At 45.8% G+C, this 23,142-nt stretch overlaps 1 protein-coding gene across 1 annotated transcript in view; it reads right to left on the minus strand.

Annotated features, from left to right (window-relative positions):
• The window catches only part of Antxr1 (ANTXR cell adhesion molecule 1), a 197,672-nt gene that overhangs the window by 127,779 nt on the left and 46,751 nt on the right, over positions 1-23,142 (minus strand). Inside the window, exons 4-8 of the mRNA XM_031382461.1 lie at positions 19,519-19,600; positions 18,922-18,955; positions 17,705-17,784; positions 14,739-14,807; positions 13,370-13,450 (exon numbers count right to left, since the gene is read on the minus strand). Of these exons, the coding sequence (XP_031238321.1) occupies positions 13,370-13,450; positions 14,739-14,807; positions 17,705-17,784; positions 18,922-18,955; positions 19,519-19,600 (346 nt within the window). The remainder of the gene's footprint in view (positions 1-13,369; positions 13,451-14,738; positions 14,808-17,704; positions 17,785-18,921; positions 18,956-19,518; positions 19,601-23,142) is intronic.

Here is a 23,142-nt window from a genome sequence, read left to right on the forward strand (position 1 = left end):
CCATCAGGGACACATACATACGTAAGCTCTCTATCCCTTGTTGAGTACTGACTCTAACATTTCAACCAAGTTTTTTAAACCAATAGGGGTTGCTGAATTAATCTGCTAAACAAATATGGTTAGGGCTCACTTCCTATGAAATTTGAGATGGCTCAGAGAGTTGAAAGGTACCATTTCTGAACGCATGAAAGGGTATTTGTTAAATTGATGTAATTAATGAAATTCTGCTTGTGAAGGAGGGGCGTGTCTTTTAGACCCGGAAATGCACATTTATCTGCATGGCTGCTTGTGCAGGCAAACTGCTTGTTCCAGCTCACACTTACTTAATCCACCCACCACAATATGTGATCAAATGGGAAAGGCCATAAATTACAATTCAGAGGATGGGTTCTGCGGAGGAGTGGGCAGGGGTGTGGGGGAGCGGCCCTCTCTTGTGAGCAGCTGAGTTGGCTGCACGCCTGCCAGCAGTAAGTGCACAAGACATGCTCAGGAACATCTTAAGCCGCGGAATGAAAACACACCAGTTTCTCAGAAGAGACAATATTTACCCATTCCAGGGAGAAATCTAGGCATCCTCAGAGAGCAGCAGTGGAAAAGGAAATGGACAAACAAGTATGAGAAAATCTTTATCTGGAGAGCAGACAAGACAGTCAAACCTTCTCGGGCTTGTTGGTGGGCATGAGCATGGCTTTAGGAAATGCTAAGGCAAAACAACGCTTCTTTCATTGTCCATTTTATTTTCAATCATTCCCTCCTTCCATTTGTGTGTGCACATTTGTGTGTGTGTGCACATATGTGTATGTATGTGTGTGTATATGTGTGTATGTGTGTGTGTGTGTGTGTGTGTGTGTGTGTGTGTCTGTCTGCGCATGTGAGCTGTGAAGGACAAAGGACCACACTGGGTATTGTTGTTCCCTCCATCTTGTTTATTGAGTCTCTCCTCTAGACTGGCTGCCTAACCTCCAGCATTATTCTTGTCTCTGTCTCTTTAGGGCTGAGATTATTTACCTATTTTTCTTTTTAAACTTGTGTTCTTGGTCTAGAACTCAGGTCTTCAGGCTTGGAAGGCAAGTACTTTTCCAAATGAGCCATTTCCCAACCCCTTTGTTTAAAAACGCCCTTTTATCTATCTATTCGGCTCTTCTTGGAGTGCAGCTTTATGGGATTTTTGTAATCTGACTTCCTGTGACCCTACTTGTCTTTAGCTTCATCTTGATTCTGCGCTTGGGCGGTGGTCCCCCAGCTTTAGCTTAATCTGATCCCTCCCTCACCCCACACAGGGGTGGCTTCAGAGTCTCACTCCTGCTAACCCCTGTTTCAGTGGCAGCGATCATGGAATGTTCTGGATGTCACATCTCTCTTGTGCATCTTTATTGGCATCAGAAGTCTCCACATACCTGCCTATCCCTGAGCTCCTAATCCCTTGTGTCATCAGTCTGATGTGACAGTGGTGACAACCCCAAGGATCTATCTGCGGAAGAGGCATGTGGTTTCTCCATCCTTTCTCACCCTTTGGTCCATCTACTTAGGCCTTTAGTAGCATCCTAGGATGAGACAGTCTTCCTCAGGTGGCACCTCTCTCCAGAGGGAGGATGACTACCCTCCCCCACTATATATGTCTTATTAGCCCTTGGGCCTCATGGGTCACTTTACATGTTCTTAGGGACAGGTCTCCAAGAAGACCACATTTAAAGAGATGGAACGAATTCAGAGGGATGCCTCAGTAGACAGTGACATCCGGACGATACAGAGCTGTGTTTTGATGTTTTGGAAAAATTCTTCAGATTTCCTCCAGAAAGTCTCCTCGATAACTTAATCATCTACAACTGAAGATTTCAAAACAGCACAAGAATTAAGCTGAGCTGTTGGGTTTGTCTTTTTTCCATTTCCCAGACAAGTACGTGACGTGTCCGCTCATGTTAAGTCCTGAGTTTCTATTGACATTTCTGAACCAGTCCTAACGTGTAGCTAGGATTTGATAAAAGAAATTTCGGTGACGTTTTGACTACAGACACACTAACAGGGTCTGTCATAATAAACACATCTCATATTATTTTCTTGAAGTGTCTGCAATTAGCTGACAACTGTAAAGAGCGTATAAAGGGCCAAAAAATGTCAGCCAAGCGCCATGATTCAATCAAATAAAAACACAGCTTTCCCAACCTTAATTTAAAACATCTGGAAGAGACCAGAACTTCCTGTAGCGTAAGATTCGTTGGTGGGGGGATAGGCAGGATTTGTTTCCTGCTAGATGGAAACGTCTGGTTTCAAAAGGTAGGAAAGTCTTAATGGTATGGGTGATCTTGGGGGTGGGGCGACCCATTGGTTATCAGCAGTCCCGACTATATTGTCATCAGTCTGCCTGAATGGCAGCCAAGAGCAGATCAGTTTAGAGACTGGGGAGTCTCAAGGCAGGAGCTAGAGGGTCCCTCCCTGCACTGGAGTAGTAGTTATGGGAGAGATATGGATATATCCAAATTCCCCCAAAGCGGCAGTGCCACTAACTATGACAGCTCAGGATTAACACACAAGGATTGTATAGGCAGATAGATAAAAGGTCACACATAGCATTTCTGGGAAACCAGGAAACTGGTTTCTACTAAGAGCCACTTTCTTTTATCCCTTCTTATCTGGATGAAAGGGGCATCTGGGTCCCTAGGAACATGGACCTGTTTTGCATCCCAAAGGCCTGGAACTAGCTTCCTGGCTCTTCTTTCTGCCGCCCCTTCTCCTGCACAGTGCTAGCTTCCCCATGCCCAACCCCCCATCTCCGCCTGGGCACTTTAGTTTACAGGTTTCTTTATAGCCTTTTCTTTATAACCTTTCTCAAGGTTTTCCCTGCTTCTCTTTCTCTCTACTCCTCAAAGATATTCTGGGCATTCGCCAGTCTGCTCCTCTCTGTTCCCAAGAAGTAACCATTGTAGCTATAGGCTTCTCTAGATGCTTCTGGCTACTCCCACTCCACCACTGGACAGACATCATGTTTACAATCGGCCTTTCTTTCCCCCATGGAGCAGCTCAGTTCGGTGGTTTCATTGCTCCATTGCTTACACGTACATTAGGAAATCACTGCAGTTGAAACACTGGACGGAAAGGAAGAGATTCATACAGGCCTGGGTTGATGTCAGAGTTGAGGTGAGGGACCATTGCTCTAGAGTAGAGATGGGGCCCACATCACCGTGTTCTTTAGATAATCTTAAGTGAAGAGTCGGGTTTTGGCCCATGGTCCTTGATGATTCTTTGAACTTTTTGAATCCCCAATTTTGGAAAGCAGTTTAAAATGATGAGTAATAGTTGTTAGCATTTCTGCTAGGCTCCGCCCAACAGTTACCTAGCAACGGCCAGGTAGGAGCAGGGCATATGAGGACTGTTCTGCCTTCTATCTGTCTCTGTCTCTCCCCCTGTCCCTCTCCCCTTTCCACTCCCTCTTCCTCCATCTTCTTCCTCTCTCTCCACGTGTTCCCAGCAGGCCTCTTCCCCTCTCTTTCTCTTTCTCTCCTTCTTTGTCCCCTTTCTTTCTCTGCCTCTACTCCCTTCTCCAGACCCCCTTCCCAGGTCACAAATAAACTTCCTTTAATACTAGGCCTGTCATATGGTTGATACCTCAGGGGAATGCCTCAGCATGGGCCCACTAAGGTACCTGCCTATCATACTGAGTTTTATAAAACATATTAATATTGAAGACTGTACAAACTGCTGGGGTTAAAGTGGCCACCAGTGTAGCCCTGGGCAAGCTGCATAATCTCCCAGAATCTCTTTTCCCTATTAGGAGAAATGAGGTGACCATAACCCACCTGAAGCTCTGGCATAGCTGGATTGAGTCTAGTCAGGCAGGCAGAGCACAGTACAGTGCCTGGCCTTAGGCAGCCTCAACCAGCAGAGCTGTGTCAAGAGCCTGGACTTGGGACATGAAGGTAGATGTGGACTCTGCGAAGCTTCTTGCTGAACTCTAAGTCCCACCTCTTCCGGGCCCTGTGACCATGGGCAGATTAGTAAACCTCAGAATCTCTGCTTTCTCTATTGTATTAACACTGTAAGGAGGACATTGACTGGGGAGAGCTGTATGGAGTCAAATGAAAACCAGAGACAGATGTTAAGTTTGCAAAATCAATTAGATTGAGGTGATAAAAATTTATATTGGATTAGAAACTGACCGTTTCCTGCTGAAAGACTACACTTTCCAGCTTCTCTTGCATACTACTAAGTTGGTCCCACCCCTATATGGGCCTGTAGCCCATCTTCCCCTGTAGGTATTTTGTCTGTCACACACAAATGGTGACAAAGTTGCCCTCTCACCATGAATAAACAGGGTCCCGTCTAAGGTTAGACCAAGCGTCTCTTCCACCTTCTATCTTTCTACAGTTGCCTTCTGATAATTTAACAGGAGGGAAGGAAGAGTGACATCAAGGAAAACTACAAGGATTTTGTCTTGTACACAGAACCAGACAGATGTTAACCCCCAGTCAATTAACTCCCCAGCCAACCAGGCAGCAAGTGTGATGGAGATACACCATCAAGAAACGTGCTTTAGTGATGCTGGCAATGGATGCTGGGGGATGAACTCGTTCAACACTAGGTGAGCTTCTGCCAGTGCTGCAGTCCCCAGGGAGGTGTTGTCCAAGCACACATGCTTCTTTCTGGTCCATCACCTGCCACTGACCTCACATTTAGCATTTTCTTAACTAAAATTATTACAATGTTCTTGTCAATATGTGAACATATTTCAAATAAAAAGAAAAATAGGTGAATCCATGAAAGCCTAAACAGATGCAATGTGGGGCTAGAGAGATGGCTCAGCAGTGAAGAGCACTAGCTGCCCTTCTAGAGGACCTGGGTTCAGTTCCCAGCACCCACGTGGCAGCACACAACTCTCTGTAAGGAGAATTACCTCCAGGAGAAGACTATGTCCTCTTGTGGTCTCTGCAGGCACTGCATGCATGTGGTGCACATACCTACCTATAGGCAGAACCGTCAAACACATACAATAAAATTTAGAAATCCAATTAAACAAAACAGGGGCAGTGCATTGTTCTGGGGGTGGTCACTCTGGAGAGCCTTGGATTACTGAGGAAGCAGGAGGGTGAAAAACAGCTTCACAGTTCCAAGAGTGGATTTCCTACATCCACGCAGGAACCCACTGGGGATCTCCCAGGCTACATGCGAAGTGTTTTTAATTCTAAAAACATCTAATGCCATTTATTGTAAACTTCTCAGTTTATGTAGAGACTTCTCAAGAATCTTTTAAAACAAAACTCTATTTGTAGTTGTTAACCCTTCCTAGTTGCAGTAAAATTGCTTTCATTTTTAAAAAATTGTTCTTTCACTAATAAACCGTCAACCCATACTTATTTCTGTTGAAGTGTTTTGCACACTGATAACGGCCAGCCCCTTCCATTCCATCCCAGCACAGCGTCCTTCTGTTTCACACACTTGCAGAAAGCTCCCCAGAGCATGTTCCTTGACATCTGATTTGTTGTCAGGGAACAGTCTGAGTTTGAACCCTCTGGGGCTTGAAGCGGGTGGATCCACGGGAGGATAACTGCCCATTGGCTGTCTGAGTCTTTCTCTTATACAGAAACCTGTCAGTTTTCTTTCACTTTGTTGTCCCTGCTGCTCTCTAGATGCAGACTAATCCCCGCCACTGAGTCCAGGTGACCAGAGCAGGGAAGAAATCTGTGCCTACCCACAACCCAGACCAGCTGCCATCTGTCTGTATAAGTACACTTATATACTATACAAGTGCTATCGAAGTACGATGTAAGTACTTACATAAGCACACTTGTTTTTAATAAGCTGTTGCTTTCAGGCTATAAACACTTCATGGGTAAAGACTGGATCTGTTCTTACCCTCTTTTGTATCCACAAAGACTAACCTGGCACACAGTAGGCACTAAACATTTACTAGATTAAGAATAAAAAAAGAAAGGATTCAAGGAACACTTTCTGTCTTCCCTTAATCCAGCCACCAACTCATGGGCTCTTTTTTCGTTGTCTGTATAATTCCCAGGCCTTCTGAATTACAAGGCCAGATAACCTAGGCCACGAAACTGGCTCATTCATGTTTTCTAGAACATCCTATGAGCTCCGATGATTTAATCTGTAATTTATTAGCTAAAGATTAACAAAGCCAGACACCTTCCCTAATTATATTCTACTTCATACTATAAACCAATGATCACATATCCGTTAGCAGCAGAAAAGGGCCACGTCAGACTTTAAGCTAAATACTGAGTATTTTACATGTATCTTCCTGGGGCTCAGTGATTTTTTTTTTTTATGTGCTCTGATACAATCTACCAAATAAAGAAAGTATAAGCTTAAGACTGTGAAAGTTTGGGGCCGTCCCTCCAGCCTGTGTAAGTCTGTTCTTCTTTGTAACTCGCATGCCCAGCAGGGGTCTGAGGACACTTTGTTTTCCCAATAAACCATGTTCCCACCATGTTTTCAGGAGGAAAGCTCAGATAGCTGTGGCTACTGGATCCCAGTGTGTTCAGCAGGCAGAACCTGTTCGACTGCCCCTTTCCACACTGGAGCATGCCACTAGTACACCAAACTTAACTCTCAGAAGCCATTTTTCTATGAGATGGTGGCTGCTGTTTCCCAGAGAGAGGAGGGAGCCGCGGAGGCTAGGGCAGGAGCTGTGACTTGCTGAGGCGGCTCCTGCGGCCTCTGCAGCTGTGGACATCTGTATGACGGGGGTGGGGTGGTGGTGGGGAAGGCTTTTGAAAGCAGAATAAGAGCAATAGTAGGAGAAATGCCTGCCCCCAGAGTCCGCAATGCCTCAGTGTCCTTAATGACGACAGAGGCAAGTGATTTCTTTCAGAGAAGACTCTCTACTCCGGCGACTACAGTTTGATTATCCTAGCCTTCTAATACGAACAGAGCTGAGAATCTCTCGTCTCTTATAGCTGCAATATTGGAAGCGAGGGCAGGGGAAGGACAGACAGTGCTCTGCTCAGACACAAAACGCCTATCTGTTGTTCAGTGTGGGTCTTCCTTGGGTCATGAATGCTGCACAGTCAACTGGGCAGCTTTGTAATAGGTAAATACGTAAGACACAGTGCCAGAAACAGGACAGAAGGGCAGCTAGCTTCTGGGTTGCACAACTTAGCATCTGTGGAGGGAGAGAGTTGGCTACGGTAAGGAGGACATCCGAGAGAGGTTCCCAGAATGGCTGCCATGGGGGTTCTGGGAGGGGAGAGCTCATGCTGCAGGAGGCAGTAGGAGCTGGATGAGGCCCCAGAAGGGAAGTGGTTCTGAAGATGAGAAATGAGCTGGCTTCAGGAAAGAGCTACTGCTGCAGAGATGCTCTCGCACTGGAAGGAGGTTTTTGATCTGTAAAGCCAGGCTGTACGGTGAGCTCTGACAGAGAGAGACCTTTAGCAGTTCCTGTTTGGGGCCTCGCAAGAGTAGGTAAGAGTCAAGCCTGGAAGGCAGACACTGCCTTTTGTCTTAGTTTGCTAGGGTCCAGGCTAAATTTGGGGATTACATCTCTTCTGCCTTCCTTCCTATGAACAGAAGGAGGAAATCAGCACAGGAAAAAAATCAATTTAAATATATTTATGGGGCAGATCTATCCCCGGTTTGCTGATCCTACAGGTTTCCTAAGAGGAGGTTCCTGTCAGCATTTGCTCAACACTCATGTATTGTTGATCAGACACACAGAGGCTGTATGTGCTGACTCATGCTCCAACTAATAGGAAGCCAGGCATCCTCTTAAACATCTACTGGAGAGGAGCCCTCTGAGGAGCTGATGATGAGGAGCCAGTAGCTGAACTCCCCTTCCTATAACCTGTTTTCTGGTTCTAGACACTGTCTTCCACTGCAGTAAGTAGGGACAGTTGGGGACAACCCATTTCATTTCTCTGGATCCAGGTTTCACGGGTTGTCTGGCGCCACTGCCCAGAGCACGTTTGAAAAGAAGCATGTCTGCATCATTGTGTGTGGGTTTCACTAGACAGTTGGTGGTCAGTGGAAATTCCCAATGAACCAGAATGAGAGAAGACAAAGGAGTGGCCAGTTTCTTTAAAATGTATTCCCATATTCTGAACTAGCAAGTGGGAATACTGCGAGGGAATGTCTTGAGAGGGTGGGCAAGCCCTGCCTAGGTGTGAGTGAGGCTTTCCTTTCTACCTGAATGGCCCCCTCTGCCATTGTCAGGGTGCTAGGGTTTTACTCCCTTGAGACTTGTAAACACACGGGAAAGAAATGATAGCTTACTTACACCTTCAGCCACACTCTCCAACTATGCCTGACCTCAGAAGCTACGCAGAGCCTTGGCTGGCTAAAACTCAGATGGAAGAAATAATAGCTTAGGAGGAATGTCTGTGCAAAGGACCATGAAGTCTGAGTCTAATTGACAAATTGTCCCCTTCTCATGAGCCACCGGGCACCAGCCATGCTGTGGAAATGTTTCTAACCCAGTGGTAAAAGGCAAAGGACTCCCCCCACCCAGCCACGGCGCTCCAAGACTGGCGCTCCAAGACTGGCGCTCCAAGACTGGCGCATTGAATTCTGTCGCCTTTGTTGTAACCATGTGAACTGTGTAGAGATGTCTCCTGTATTTGGTCCTCAGAGACTCCCTCTCTGAAATGGAGCTGTTTCTGGCTTACACTACTCAGCAGAGCTCAGACATCCTTCTCCTGAGTAGACATGGCAGGATCTCCTGAATCTCACTTGCTGCCCTGGATGGCCCTGGTCACTTTTCCAAACCTTTCCAACCACATAACATCCAATTTATTGAGTAGTTCCGGTGAGGGTTTGATGGTATGCTCAGCCCAGTGACTGCACAGAGTACCTTTTATTTTTATTTCCTCAAAGACACAGAGAGAGAAAGAACTCTGGGCTCCCCTCCTCCTAGAGCTCTGTACCCATGGGAATATTACCTGGGCATCAGCTTCCTCACCAGCAAATGCCAACAAAATATGTACTGTGTGGCAACGATGGGGTTTTAAAATGGAGTAATATTAAACAGGGCAAAAGGATATTTGTTAAAGAAAGTTTACTTCAACTGCTGTCTTCTTTCTGACCTCTTTGTCCCATAGATGAACTAACAGTTTCTGGAGAGAGACAGAGACAGAGACAGAGACAGGGACAGGGGCAGAGGCAGAGACAGAGACAGAGACAGAGACAGAAAGGCAGCAGAGGACCTGGGAAGACTCTCCCCTGGGCATAGAGCTCCTGAGCATACAGTGTCTACTCTCTTCTCCTGCTTTCCCAGATAGCAAAGGTGAGCTTCTACCGACACCGCTGATCTCTAGTTCCCTGGCCCACTATCATGAACATCAGGCATGGCAGTTTATCCAACCTGGCTGCAGATCCCTGTCCTGTCCTGTGACTCAGATGATAGATGTTTCTTCAGAGAGCAGCTGTAAAGCTTTTCCCTCACCCAGGAAGCTCAACAGCCAATGCCTCTTCTTTCTCATACAGGCACAGACCTTGTCACTACTGGTTCTAAGGAGTTATTCATCTTCCAGGGGCTTGTGGGTAAGATGCCGGCTGCCACGGCTTCCTTTCCTAAGCCTTGAGGATGGCTGCTCTACTTCCAGACTATGCACATGGCTGTCTTAGAGCTAATACCAAGGCCTTCAATGCAGCCTGCTTCTCCTCATTTGCCAAATTCTGCCTTACCCATGGTCCATTCATTTTACCAGGTGTTGTCTCAGGACCACACGCTCTGCAGTGCCAAGCCTGAACTTCAAGGATAGCTGCATTTCGTCTTCCAGGTCCTGGGCCACTGCTGTCCCCTTCAGTATTCACCTGAGGAATAGGCTATTCCTTTATACTGTTTGTACAACTTAACTTCATGTATTATTTACCTTTTATGGGTCTCTCCTATAGATTCTCTGCTTTACTGGGACATGGTCACCTTCCTGCTTCACTTATAACTGATCGGTCAGTGTCTAGAAGAGGCTTCCAATCAACATTTTCTTTTTTTGGTGGTAGGTAGTGCTGGGGACAGAACCTAGGGCCTCACAAATGCAGGACAAGCTGTTGTGAGCCACCTCTGCAGCCTCCCAGTGATCATTTGATCAGTGAATCAATATTAACCCTTGCGGGAATCAAATACCCACGGGAGGAGTTGCGGAGATTAACTATGGAGCAGAGACTGAAGGAAGGGTAAGCCAGCCTAAATATAGCTATCTCCTGAGAGGCTCTGACAGTATCTGACTGACACAGATGTAGAGGCTCACAGCCATCCATCGAACTGAGTGCAGGGTCCCCAGTGAAGGAATTAGAGAAAAGACCAATGGAGCTTAGGGGTTTGTAGCCCCTTAGGATGAACAACATGAACTAACTAGTACCCTCGGAGCTCCCAGGGTCTCAACCACCAACCAAGGACTGCACATAGAGGGGTCTGATTGTTCAAGCAGCATGTGTATGGTAGAGGATTGCAAAATCGATCATCAGTGGGAGGAGAGGACCTCGGCCCTGTGAAGGTTCTGTGCCCCAGTGTAGGGGAATGCCGGGGCCAGAAAATGGGAGAGGGCGGGGTGGCAGGCATGGGGAGGGGGGAGGCAACAGGGGTTTGTTTTTGTTTGTTTTTTTATTTTTTGGAGGGGAAACTGGGAAAGGAGAAATTCACATGTAAATAAAGAAAATATCTAAAATAAAAAAAAAAGAAAAAAATATTAACCCTTGCACTTTTATTTAAGGCTCAAAAATGCAGAAACTTCTGTGGCCTATTTGAGTCATTAGAATCTGCTCCACAGTCTTAGTTTAGGTCATTAAGTCCAGCCCTACTTTATTACAAGAAGATAACCAGTCACCGGGCGGGGATGCGAATGGGCAGGAGTGGGTGCCTCGGTGGGTGCCTCAAAAGGGGGGAAATGATGGCTTTTGTTTCTGATACTGGAAAGGAAACAGAAGCCATCTCTTAAAAGCAGCCAGCCAGCTCTTAGGCCATAATTATCTGTCTGACTTGAGGAAGATGAGCCCTCCTATACTCCTCTCTTTCTCTGTCCATACAAAGCAGTTAACAACCACCATAAACATGGGTTTCCAGTCCTGGGAGGATCAAAACCAATGTAACTCCCAGATAAAAACTCATAAGAATGCCACCATTCAGTTAAAGTTTGGAGACCAAAGTCTGCAACTCTTTTTCTTCCTTTTGGGGGATGCTGTCCTGCTAGGACATATAACACAACCTTGGAGTAATTTCAGTTTTGGAGTAGGGGTAGTTTTACAGACATCCTGACTCACATTGAGCTTGGGCAAGTCATTAATGCTGAAATATCCCAGGACAGATTCACACAGAAAGAAATGCTGATCATTTGTGTAGGAGCTGACTTATGAAGGGCCCTGGGCATGCCGCTCATGGGGATTTCAACAGAGAAAAGAAGCTGTCCTGGTTTGTATCTGTGATTGGGTCACCATCACATCTGGTGTCTCTACACTCCTATGTACATGGTTTAAGACTCAAAACACAAAAAAAATTGATATGGCAGTGGGGATGCTAATTAACCCGGTTCCGCCAGTGTAAGTGTGTTGTGTAAATGTGTTGTGATATCACACGGTCTACCATTGTGTGTATGCACTGAGACATCACACTGTCTACAACTGTATAAGTAGTGAGATGTCACACTGTCTTCAGTTATACATATGTACATAACACTGTCTACAGCTGTGTGTATGCACTGAGACATCACATGTCCACAGCTGTGTGTATGCACTGAGATATCCCACTGTCTACAGCTGTGTGTATGTACTGAGACACAGCTGTGTGTATGCACTGAGACGTCACACTGTCTACAGCTGTGTGTATACACTGAGACATCCCACTGTCTACAGCTGTGTGTATGCACTGAGACATCACACTATCTACAGCTGTGTGTATGCACTGAGACATCCCACTGTCCACAGCTGTGTGTATGCACTGAGACATCCCACTGTCCATAGCTGTGTATGCACTGAGATAGCACATGCCCATGGCTATGTGTATGTAGTGAGATATCACATGTCCACAGCTATTCCACATTGAGTTTGCCTGGTCTCCTGTGATCTCAGAAGCTAAGCAGGGTTGGGCTTGGTTAGAAGTTAGAAAATAGACCTGGCTCTATTGAGCCTACATTAGACCCCAGAAATGTACCATTATTACACGTTAATTTAAAGTAAGATTAAAACAAGTGCTTCAGTGTACCACCCGCTGCCTGAAGGTACAGTTAAAGCCCTTCGATGCTTTTGCCAATTTGTTCCAGGCCCATGTGCTGGCTTATCCTCCATTACCTCCAAAGCCACCACAGTCGGCGCTGCCATCACCACCCCTGGATAAACTCTGCTGTTCTCCAGCCTCTGGGAAGGAGGTTGAAATCAGGCTCCCTCTCCCCTGTGCCACCCACCTCCTTCAGAGTCTTTCAGGAATCCAGTCAGCCCAGCTTCTCACGAAGCAGCCCCCTCCCTAGCTTCTGCAGATCTAAGAACTGCTCCAAATCCTGCTGGTGATATTCTGCAGTAGGAGGTGGCTGTTTCACACAGTGCTTGAGTTCTGGTTTGTACAAGAATGCCACATTGAGCCCAGGAAGTTTTACACATGCATGCAGAGTTGAGAGGACAGTTAGAGGGAACGGGTTGTGCTTCTACCACATGGGCTCTCCGGGGACTGAACTCAGGTAGTCATGTTTGGCAGCAACCACCTTCACCTACTGAACCATCCTGTTGGCCCATCCAAACATTTTTTAATGTAGGAAGTTCCCCCTTGTGGATCTAATAACTGGATCTCCTACTCCTCTAGTTTCCCAGTTCTTTCTACTTTTTAGGGAAGTTAAGTGTGAACATGTTTAAGACAGGCACTGCCAGTATGAAGTAAGCCTATTTTTCAAAATTCTGAAAACTTCTGCCTACAGACATCAATGTTCTGAGGTATTCCAGGTGCTCAGGCTTCGGGATCCACCTTGGCTAACCGGCAGTGGAGTGTCTTAGAAATGATCTCAGGGCTAACTTGTATGGCAAGTGTAATTCCTGCGTGATTTTTACTTTGTAATTATTTAACTTGTAACTTATTAGTTAGGTGCTTTTTACAAAAAAAAGGTGTTGTCTTGGCTTGCTGGTAGCTATGTTTAGTCATGGCTGGGTAGGCTGGGAGTCAGTCAATGCAGACTCTGAGAACAGAGGCCGCCTGGGGTTTGGCTTGCTGCCAGGTAGGGGTCCTCTTCAACTTATAGGACAGAGTTGGCACAGGAGGGAAAAAAGAAACGTGATTGAAAGGCTGAAGGCAGACTTAGGACATAGCAGACGCAAAGATATGTGAAGGAATGTTCTCTCAAGCAGAAAAACAGCATGGGGCGGTGGTATGGGGTGAGGGATGTTCGGAGGGGGAGAGAGAGGTTGTTCTTAACTGAGGATCAACCTTTTGGAAGAAGCCTGTACTCACTGAGTGGATAATGCCTTGGAGAGCCTGGAAGCCATCATTCACAGGAAACACATGGTCCTTACTGTCTGCGATCCGAGCCAACTGAGGACAGACACACAAACACGTGCAGACACATGTTAGGCATGGATGTGGAAGACTCGGGAAAGTTACTATATGCTGCACAGGGCGGGAGCACCAATGTTCTGAACCCAGAGGAACCTGGAGCCTTCAGCAGGTTCAGCCGCCCTCAGCAGTTAGGAGCTAACCAAGGACCCCTGGAGCAGGTTGAGGGAGGTGCCAGCTCCTGCATTTGTTCGAATCTTTTCTTTCTTAGGAGCAGAGGTAAGACTGCCTAGCTGGATGAATGCACCACTTGGGGTGATGTGCATGTGTAGATTTGGAGACCACTGACTTGTTTCTCACCCAAATATCTGTGTGTAAATTTATCCGAATCAAACAGACTCCAGTCCTCTCAGAGCAACTTCAGAACCAAATTGAGGCCCTTGTTGTTGCACCAGGCTGATGAAAGGGGTCCCCACCTTTCATACCAACTGCCACCAAGGGTAGGCCCATTGCTTTGTTGGGTTCCTGAAGCAAGAGACAGAGGACAAGGAACAGTTGACCGGGGCCTCCTAGCATTCATGGCTCTGGGACTGCAGAGGCTATGCCAGTTTTAAATTTATCTTTCATTGCTTTTAATGATTGCAAAAGTAACACACTAATTCTTAAAAAAATTAGGGAACTATAAGAGTTAAAATAAAAGAAAAACAAGGCCTGTTCATAACTGATCTCTACTTATGTATTTCTAATTAATCCTTATTGATAGTTGGATACGTATATACTTTTTTAAGTGCAAATATGTATGTTTGTTTTTCCTAAAAGTGGGCAGGAGTATTTTCACTGCTTTGCAATCCTGTTGCTCACTCACTATCTCACTGAGGATGCTGTGTCAAGGTGCTGAGCCACATGGAAGAGCTTTGATTCAGGGTGTCAGCAGCTTTCTATATCTGGGCACACATCTCCAGCTATTCTTACATTTTTGTGTGGAAAATGCATTACATTTTTAATGAGCAAAGAAAATCTGTCCCTTGAGAAAGAAAGGTGTAACTTGTCAAATTAAAGTTTTTAGAGAGGGTTGTAAGTCTTAACACCATGGTGACTCCATGTTACCTAGGAAGTTAAACAAGAGAGGAGTGCCCTGGGTGGTCTGTGTTAAGACCCCAGAAACCTCAGAAGATGATGCCGCACTCTTCACACGGCCAGAAATTTTTTCTTGCTGAGCTTCCTAGAGAAACATCCTACTTAAGGGCCATGTTTTCAGCAGGTGCCCCGCCGTGCTGGGTGCCCTGCATTCATCTCTCCCAAGCAGCCCAGAGACCCAAGTTCATACCTGAGTCTCATTGAAATCCTTCACGCCAACGCAGTAAACGATCGCACCAAGGTCTCGGGATCTGTTAGCCTGTGTGGAGGAGACAAAGGATATTAAAGGGAGCCATAGAGGCAGGCATCCGCTTGATTTTAAGACTGCCATCAACCGTGGGGTGTTTCCTGAGCACCTACAGTATGGCAGGTGACATCAAAAAGGAGTAAGCTTAGATTCCAAGGAGCCTGTACTCACTCCATCAAGGGCTTATGTAAAGCATGTGGACCAGAGGGCAGTGGTTGCTTTAGGGTGTCCCCTGCCAAAGCTGACTTGAGGGACAGCTTTAGAAGATGTGGGAGGAAGGGGAGGGACTGGGGCAGATCAATCACATCACATGTCAAGTCTGAAGTAGGTTTTACTGGTATATTTTTTTTCCTGCTTGGGATGGCAACAAAGTATTACAAATGAATGCGACTGTTGGTACCAGGTACCCCTGTGTGGATGTTTAGCTTCACTCTGTAAAGTGCCCGGGGAATTAACTGTGGTCATCTGTGCAGAGCTCACTGATATTATGATGCTTAAAGCCAACATCGTTTATGAACCAGACCTTTCTCACGGCCACAGAGTAAAATGGTTTAATGGTAAGTTCATATGTGAGTAGTAGCCAGGATCTCCTTGACATTGATCACTGACTTGGCAACATTTTGAAAAATATCCAGGGTTTGGCGTAGTGTTATAATACTTGATTTATTAAAGGTACTTTGATTTGCTCTGGCATTTGTTTTCCAGACTTCCTGTGTTCAGGACAGAACACAGGAGCACATGGAACCGGTGCTCAGTAGATGATGAATGCAAGCATCCAATGCCCAATACATACTGGCTTGGATTATAATTTCTCCCTTTATGAGAAGCTCAACCCATCTGTTTCTCACACTGACTTCTAGAAGGGACAGAGCATGTCTTTTCTTCTTTATGCTGGAAATAATTCCTGCTGCATTCAGAACGAAATGAACCTTGAGACACAGTCCAGCCAACCTCACCTACATCAACTCTGGGATTCTTTTCCTCTAGCTGAGCTTTGTGGGGTGTCACAGAGAAGGGGAGGCTTCATGCTGTTTCTGTCTTCTCGGGGTGGGAACCTTTCCTCTGTTGGCATCAGCCCGCAGAGCTCTTTCCAAGTCTGTACATGCCATGTACCTAAAATCGCTCCCAGTTAACGTCTGCTTTCAACTCATCATTTGTTTGATTTCAGTTCTTTCCTTATTAGGGCTTTTCTTACTTGATCTGACAGTTATTTGGGGCCCAAATAAGCCACTTCACATTCCACTGCATAGTTTTAAGTTTAGAGTACAGAAACGTATTGCTTCTCAGATGCTTGGGACATCTGTCATGTTAGTTTGTGTTTCCCATGCCAGGCATGTGCTCATGGGAGAGGAAAGCATTTCATGGTAGAGTCCAACAACTGTGCCTTGCTCTCTTGTGTGTCTCCACAGACGTAGCCAGTACAAGCTCAGAATGAGCAAAGAGACTACTTACTTCACACTTGTGGATGGAGTTCAATTTAAACTAAACAGTGGTCAAATGCCCCCAGGGAATTGTAATGCTGCCATTAATGTCTTCCAGTACCCGCCCCACCCACACTTCATATCTTTTTCCTTCTGTGTGAATTTCTACCTGGATCTGAGCTAGCCCATGTCTGTAATGAGACTTCAGTACATCTGTGGTCCCATTCACTGTGTCACCCACCACTGACTGCACCTCTGAGCAAAAATGACCTTCTCTCTATCCAAACAGCCGCCAACTGCCAGTAGTTCCTCAGGAGGGGCGGGGGAGGCCTTAGGAGGCCCTCCTCTTGGGAAGTAATGTTTGTGAGCATAAAGAAAAAGCAACAAGAGCTGGAGAGATGGTTTGTCAGTTAAGAGTGTGCAGTGTTCTTTCAGAAGACCAGCACCCACCTCAGATGACTCACAACTGTGACTCCAGCTCTGAGAGGATTCAATGCCATTGGCCTTTGAGGGTGCCCTCACTCACATGGTGGCTCACAACTATTCATAACTTTAATTCGGAGGATTTGGCACCCTCTTTGGACTGCTACAGGCTCTACAGTACAATACATGTATGTGGGTAAGATGCTCATACATAGAAAATAAACAAATACTTTTGTAAAATCCCTTTAAAACATAGTGAAAAAAAACAACAGAAAAGGAAAGGGAAGGAGCAATGCAGAGGACTAGAGAGTGCTCATCTCCCTTACAGAGGACTAGAGAGTGCTCAGCTCCATTTCAGAGGACTAGAGAGTGATCAGCTCCATTACAGAGGACTAGAGAGTGCTCAGCTCCCTTACAGAGGACTAGAGAGTGCTCAGCTCCCTTACAGAGGACTAGAGAGTGCTCAGCTCCCTTACAGAGGACTAGAGTGCTCAGCTCCCTTACAGAGGACTAGAGAGTGCTCAGCTCCCTTACAGAGGACTAGAGAGTGCTCAGCTCCATTACAGAGGACTAGAGAGTGCTCAGCTCCATTACAGAGGACTAGAGAGTGCTCAGCTCCGTTTCCTGGACTGAGAGTCCAAATGCTACCCTAGCAGACTAGTTCTCATGCATCACAGAAAGCTCAATGGAAAATAGGAGGGAAAAGGGAAGAAAATTGGTACCAACACTTTTTATTTAAAATGCATAAAATGACATTTTTAACCCACTAAAGCAATACAGTGCCTTCCATAAGGGGATAGTAGACTTTTTTTTTGAAAGGAGGAAACTGTTTTCCATGTGTAAGACATGAAAATTGACTTTAAAAGTGAATTATTATGATTATTTTTACATATGAAACACTTTCATTCAGGTTTTTTTTTTTTTTTTACAAGAATGATGATTGTTTTGCCTGAATACAGACTGGGGTCCTGGTCTTCACACATGCCAGGCACACACTACACACTCTAGCTCTGACTTGCATGCTAGGTCCCATTTCCTCCTTGAGACCCAAGGACTGCCACTCACCTCCCTCTCTGAATAGAAGAAGAGGTCCTCATGCAGCTCTCCATCTGTCAGGGCGATGATGACACTCGCTGTCCTATATCCTGCTCGAAACAGCAAAGACCCTGTCACTCATCCTGAACCGCCAGGAATACCCTACTCACTCCTGAGATTTTATCTCTTTATGAGCCCAATCACTGAAAATGAATATGGTGACAATCAGTCTTGTTTTTGTGTGTGGAAGCAACGCCAGCATGAAGAAAGCTCTGACTTCTGGGTTTCCCAGCCTCATCTCGACAGGTAGGCCAGCCTGATGACACAGCTGCTGAACCAGCCTGTCACTGCCACCAGCTCTAGTGATGGTCAGTAGGCTCAGGGCACATTCCACACTTGGTCTATACTGGTCCTCCTCGAATGCCACAGCTCACCACATGTACCACACTTGGGCGACAAAATGCCAAGACATAATATTTATCAGAATTTTCAAGCTGACCAGAAGTATTACAGCTGTTGGAAAAATCTACTGGACTGTTTCCAATATTATTTAGACTTCCAGTAACAGTCCTTAAAACTGATTTCGCTCAGCAAGCTTGGGGCCTCTCTATTTGTTGCAGTTGAATTACAATCAAGCAGGAAGTGGCATTAGGGGAAAAGTCCCCACAGTTATACGGAATCTCATGGAAGAGACTCGTGTGGCATATTGGAATGTTTTCCATGAGGGAGACTGATGAAAACCAAAATGATGACGACTATTATATTTCTCTTTCTAAGGCCTTATTAAGCATGCTTTATGCATTTATATTTAAGTGAGGGGAACTTTAAGCCAAGCTTGATCTAAATATCAGATCCAAGCACAGGAGCTCAGAGAGAGACAAGATAATTACATCTGACACAAAAATCCAAGCCCTTACTAACCCATCCAAGTATTTATGAACTTAATGAATTCACCATGCAAACCTATTCCAGGGAGTTGCAGACTGCAGCCACATTGAGAGCTTAATTGGGTTTTTTTTTGTTTGTTTTTTGTTTTTATATAATGTTTCCTGGCACAGCATGGTAGAATTTGACTTGATATAAGCCATCTTTTCAGGCATTCTTTCATATACCTTCTTCATGATAAATGAATGTATAGGATTTATGGACTACATCACAGGTGTACTTGGAAATGTACAAATTCTCTTTCAGAAGCAAACAACACCATACAAGACACTTCATAATGTAGCTTCCTGCCACAATCTTACCTTGACTGTTCTCATAGTAAATCTGCTCACTGGCCTGAAAAACACACGAAGATGCCATTAGACCGACCATAAACTACACCACGCTGCTTGCCGGCCCAGTAGCATGCATGCAGGCCCGAGGAGCATGGAGCATGCAGCCAGGGCTGTCTTGATTTTTAATGTGACTTGCCCGAGTTTCTCTCCACATGCCAGTGCTGATATCAGGTAAAGTGACTCTCACAGTGACTTAAGTCAGCTAATTGCTGACACGGGTGGAGATCTTTTTCAGAGTCTCGGAAAGATTTCTCTTAAAGCCAAAAGTACTGAAATTCCACCTCAGCCATTGAGACTGGCAGCCATGAAGATCGCTTTGGGAACTGAGGAGAGCTGTGTGTGGCACCATTTGTGAGTGACATCTACACACTGGCTAATGAACTCTTCGTGAGTGTCAGTTAGGGAGAAACAGCCATTCTCTTGGTTGTTTTGAATGTAGTTGTCGGTGAGCGTATGAAAACTGCTCTCTTCCTGTAACATACACATTGTATCATCAGCTATCTCTACATGGATATGCCAGCGTGATGCTTTATACTCGAGAGTTTAAAACGGTCTCGAAATTACCCTCTCAAATCCTTCATGCATGTAGGTGTCTCCTCCTGGCAGAACCTTCTGGAGCTCTTCTAGGCCTTGTCGGATCTGCTCCCTGAAACCCAAAAGTATCTTGTTAGCCTCATGGGAGTATTTTCTCCTTGCTGTCGACGGCCATATACACCAGTTTCTTTCTTTCCATGAGTACACTATATTGCTCCCATCGCTCTCCAGACCCGCCAGAAAGAGAAGTCTTCCACTAGGCTCAGCCGCAGCTTGAGGAGGAGGAGTTAGATTTCAACAATGAGGAACCTAGCTCAGGGATCTCCATTTGCTTTTAAGATTTTCCTCTTTGGTATCACAGACCCAGCTTTCTTTCTACACTGGAAGGGAATCTTAAAATGTTCCTGCTCCTAATGGGACACACAGCCACACAGGTGAAAACACAAAGGGCTTATGTGAGCCAGAGAGCGATGAGCACCAAGAAACCAGGCGTGGGAGCAGAAGGTGCTAAAGGAGACTGCGCAGCAATCAGCTTCAAAGGTCAAAAAAAAGCACTTCCTATAGAAACAGGAGTGTCCGCAGGTGGCTGACACCCGCGTGCTCTTCCTCTGTTTGGTCAACGGGGAGGCAGGAAGAGGAAGTGGCACAGAGGATAGGAGAGAGCTGGAGTGCCATCGGAGCCACATGGAGTCTTGCAAACTACTGTCTCTGAGGGGTAAGATGCCCATGTTTCACATCCCCACCTCTACAGCAGCACTGCCTTGCTGGAACTTCTGAAAGCCCTAAGCTCATTTGTAAATCACAAGCCTGTGAGAGGGGTCAGGGTGGCCTTCCTCCTGCTTCAGTCTCATGGCAGAGGTGGAAAGGCACAATTTAAACTGGGAAGAAAGAGCCTTCGTTAGAGTCAGTGGGAGATGTTAGCATTAATCCCAGGGAACATAATACACCAAGCTCTGCTTCAAGGTACCGATTTCACCTTCACAGATCTCACCTCTCAATAAGCCCTCAGCATGGGTGCTATTGTTTCCATATCAAAGAGGTACAAATTGGGTTCAAAGAGGGCAAATCTCTGCCCTCAGAGACAGGAAGTCAAAGGTGATTCACACACACACACACACACACACACACACACACACACAAACACACTCACACACACACTCACACACACTCACACTTACACACACTCTCACACACACATACACTCACACACACTCACACACTCACACACACTCACACACACACACTCACATACACATACTCACACACACATACACACACACTCACACACACACTCACACACATACACACACACACACATACACTCACACACACTCACACACTCACACACACTCACACACTCACACTCACACACACATACACACACACACACACTCACACACACACACAGAGAACACTCCAGCCTTCTGGCAGCTTTTTGGATCCACTACTAAGGACACTGAGTCACAAAAAGCCCAGGGAACCTGTCCAAGGCCTCATAACAAGCCAGTGGTAAGAGTGGGATTCGACCCTAAAAGTCTTACTGATAAAAAGCTGCACCAATAAGCTTTTCCTTGAATGGATGATCCAATGAATCAAACACTGCCTGTGCATCCCACTAATTGTTTGGATAGAAATTCTCACGAAAAACATTAATTCTGCATGAAAGTTGATGTGGCAGAAGGCCCGGAGGGGCTGAGGAGGGTAGATGACCAGGCTGTCGGAACATTTTGGTGGTACACTGAAAGGGCCTGGCACAGGTGCCCACTGTTGCTGCTCCCAGGTTGCTACTCAACGCTGCATCAGTCAAACTTTAGGAAAGGTGCAGAGTATTATCTGACACTCTCATCAGAGCCCAGCTGCCCAAGACGGCCTCAAAACCTTTAAGCCTACCTGGATCATGGCCTGACTCATCAGCAAACAGTGTCACTTAACCTCCAACAATATCTAGAAATGGACTCACACCCACCCTAGCAGCACTAAGGGCTACCCCACAATCTAACCCCGCCCCTTCACCTCCACTTCAGTCACTCTGCGTGAGGCTGCCAGAGTCTTAAAAGGAAGATAAAAACATACCATTCTTGCCTCTGCTTAAGACCCACCCATAACAAGTCATTGTACCTCAGGGACCCTCCCTGACCTAGTGGCTTTGCGATACCTACAGGTATGGCTGTAGCCTTCCTGTCTAACTTCACCTTTCACCTGCCTGTCTCCCCTGCCCCTGCCTCAGTTTCACTGGTCTTCTTGGGCTCCTAGCTTTGACAGACTGTCTGTATCAGCAACCCTTATAGTCCGACCTTTTCCTAGTCCAGGTCTGTCTGGTTCCCTGCTGTGCACTGTAAGTCTTATGACTAGAACATAACAGGCATCTAACAAAGTCTTGTGAAGTGGTTGTGGGAGGAACAGGTATCAACTCTGCCAGTGATCTCTGGAAGAGAGGAGCCTCACTTGGGCCATGTAGAGGAAGGTCAGGTTACAGTGGGCCTGGCCACCCACCATCTCTAGGACAGATGTGGGCCTTATGGTGGATGGAAGCCATTCTCTGTGCTGTAATCCACCATCTCTAATATTTCAGCATCCCCCCAAAAGGTGAAATTTCAACTGTGTTATTTGGTTATTTGATGAGAAAGAAGGAAGTATCCCATGCTTTAGTAAAGGAGATAGAGATGAGAATAGTGTTCCCTAATGGAACGAGGCAGGTACCAGTGGCCATCTGGAAGAGCTCTATCCTGAGGATTGGCAGTTCATGAGTTCCCAGCAGCAGAGGCAGGAAATGAAGAGTTTGTTCCTGAGCATACTGAGATAGCATCCTCAGGATCCTTCAAATGGCTGGGAGGAGGGGCAGCCATGGAGGAAAAAAGACTATTTTCTGAACATTAAATTGGATGTTTACAATCTTAAAATACACAAACAGAAAATATTCTGAGAATCTAAAACAATCCTGAGGTGCTGGGAGAATGTTGGGTCACTATAGTGCTTGACCTCAAACTATACTACAGAGCCATAGTGACAAGTAGACCTATAGAATACAATAGAAGATTCAGAAATAAACTTTCACTGCTACAACCACCTGATTCTTGACTGTGTTAAGAAAAACAGCAACATATATTGAAGGGCTGGAGAAACGTCTTATTGGTTAGAGTTTAGAGTTTGTTTCTTAACACTGATGTCAGGCAGCTCACAATCACCATAACTTCACAAGAATCTAACGCCTTCTTCTGGCCTCTGAGGACACCTGCATTCATGTGCACCCCCACGCATATAATTAAAATAAGTCTTTAAAAATACACTGGAACTAGAAGACCTTTGGTCACAAATGATGCTGGGAAGTGAATACACTTGTAGAAGGATGACATTTGATCCCCACCTCTGCCAGGTATGCAAATCAACCCAAGATGGTCCCTGACTCACTTGTAATACCTGAAACTCAACGAAGAGGCGAAAACACTTTAGCATATGGGCGAAAACACTTTAGCATATAAGCAAGACAATGGGCTCCAGCATCTCAGGAAATCATAACAAGAACAGGCTAATGGGATTATATCAAACTAAAAATCTTTATAGCAAAGGAAGCAACAGAGCAAAGAGATGGCCTAACAGGAGAAGACCTTAGCCAGGGAGTCACCTGACAGGAGATCAATATCTAGACTCTGTAAA

This window comes from Mastomys coucha, unplaced genomic scaffold (assembly GCF_008632895.1).
Source record: "Mastomys coucha isolate ucsf_1 unplaced genomic scaffold, UCSF_Mcou_1 pScaffold20, whole genome shotgun sequence".
In the NCBI taxonomy this organism is placed as follows: domain Eukaryota; kingdom Metazoa; phylum Chordata; class Mammalia; order Rodentia; family Muridae; genus Mastomys; species Mastomys coucha.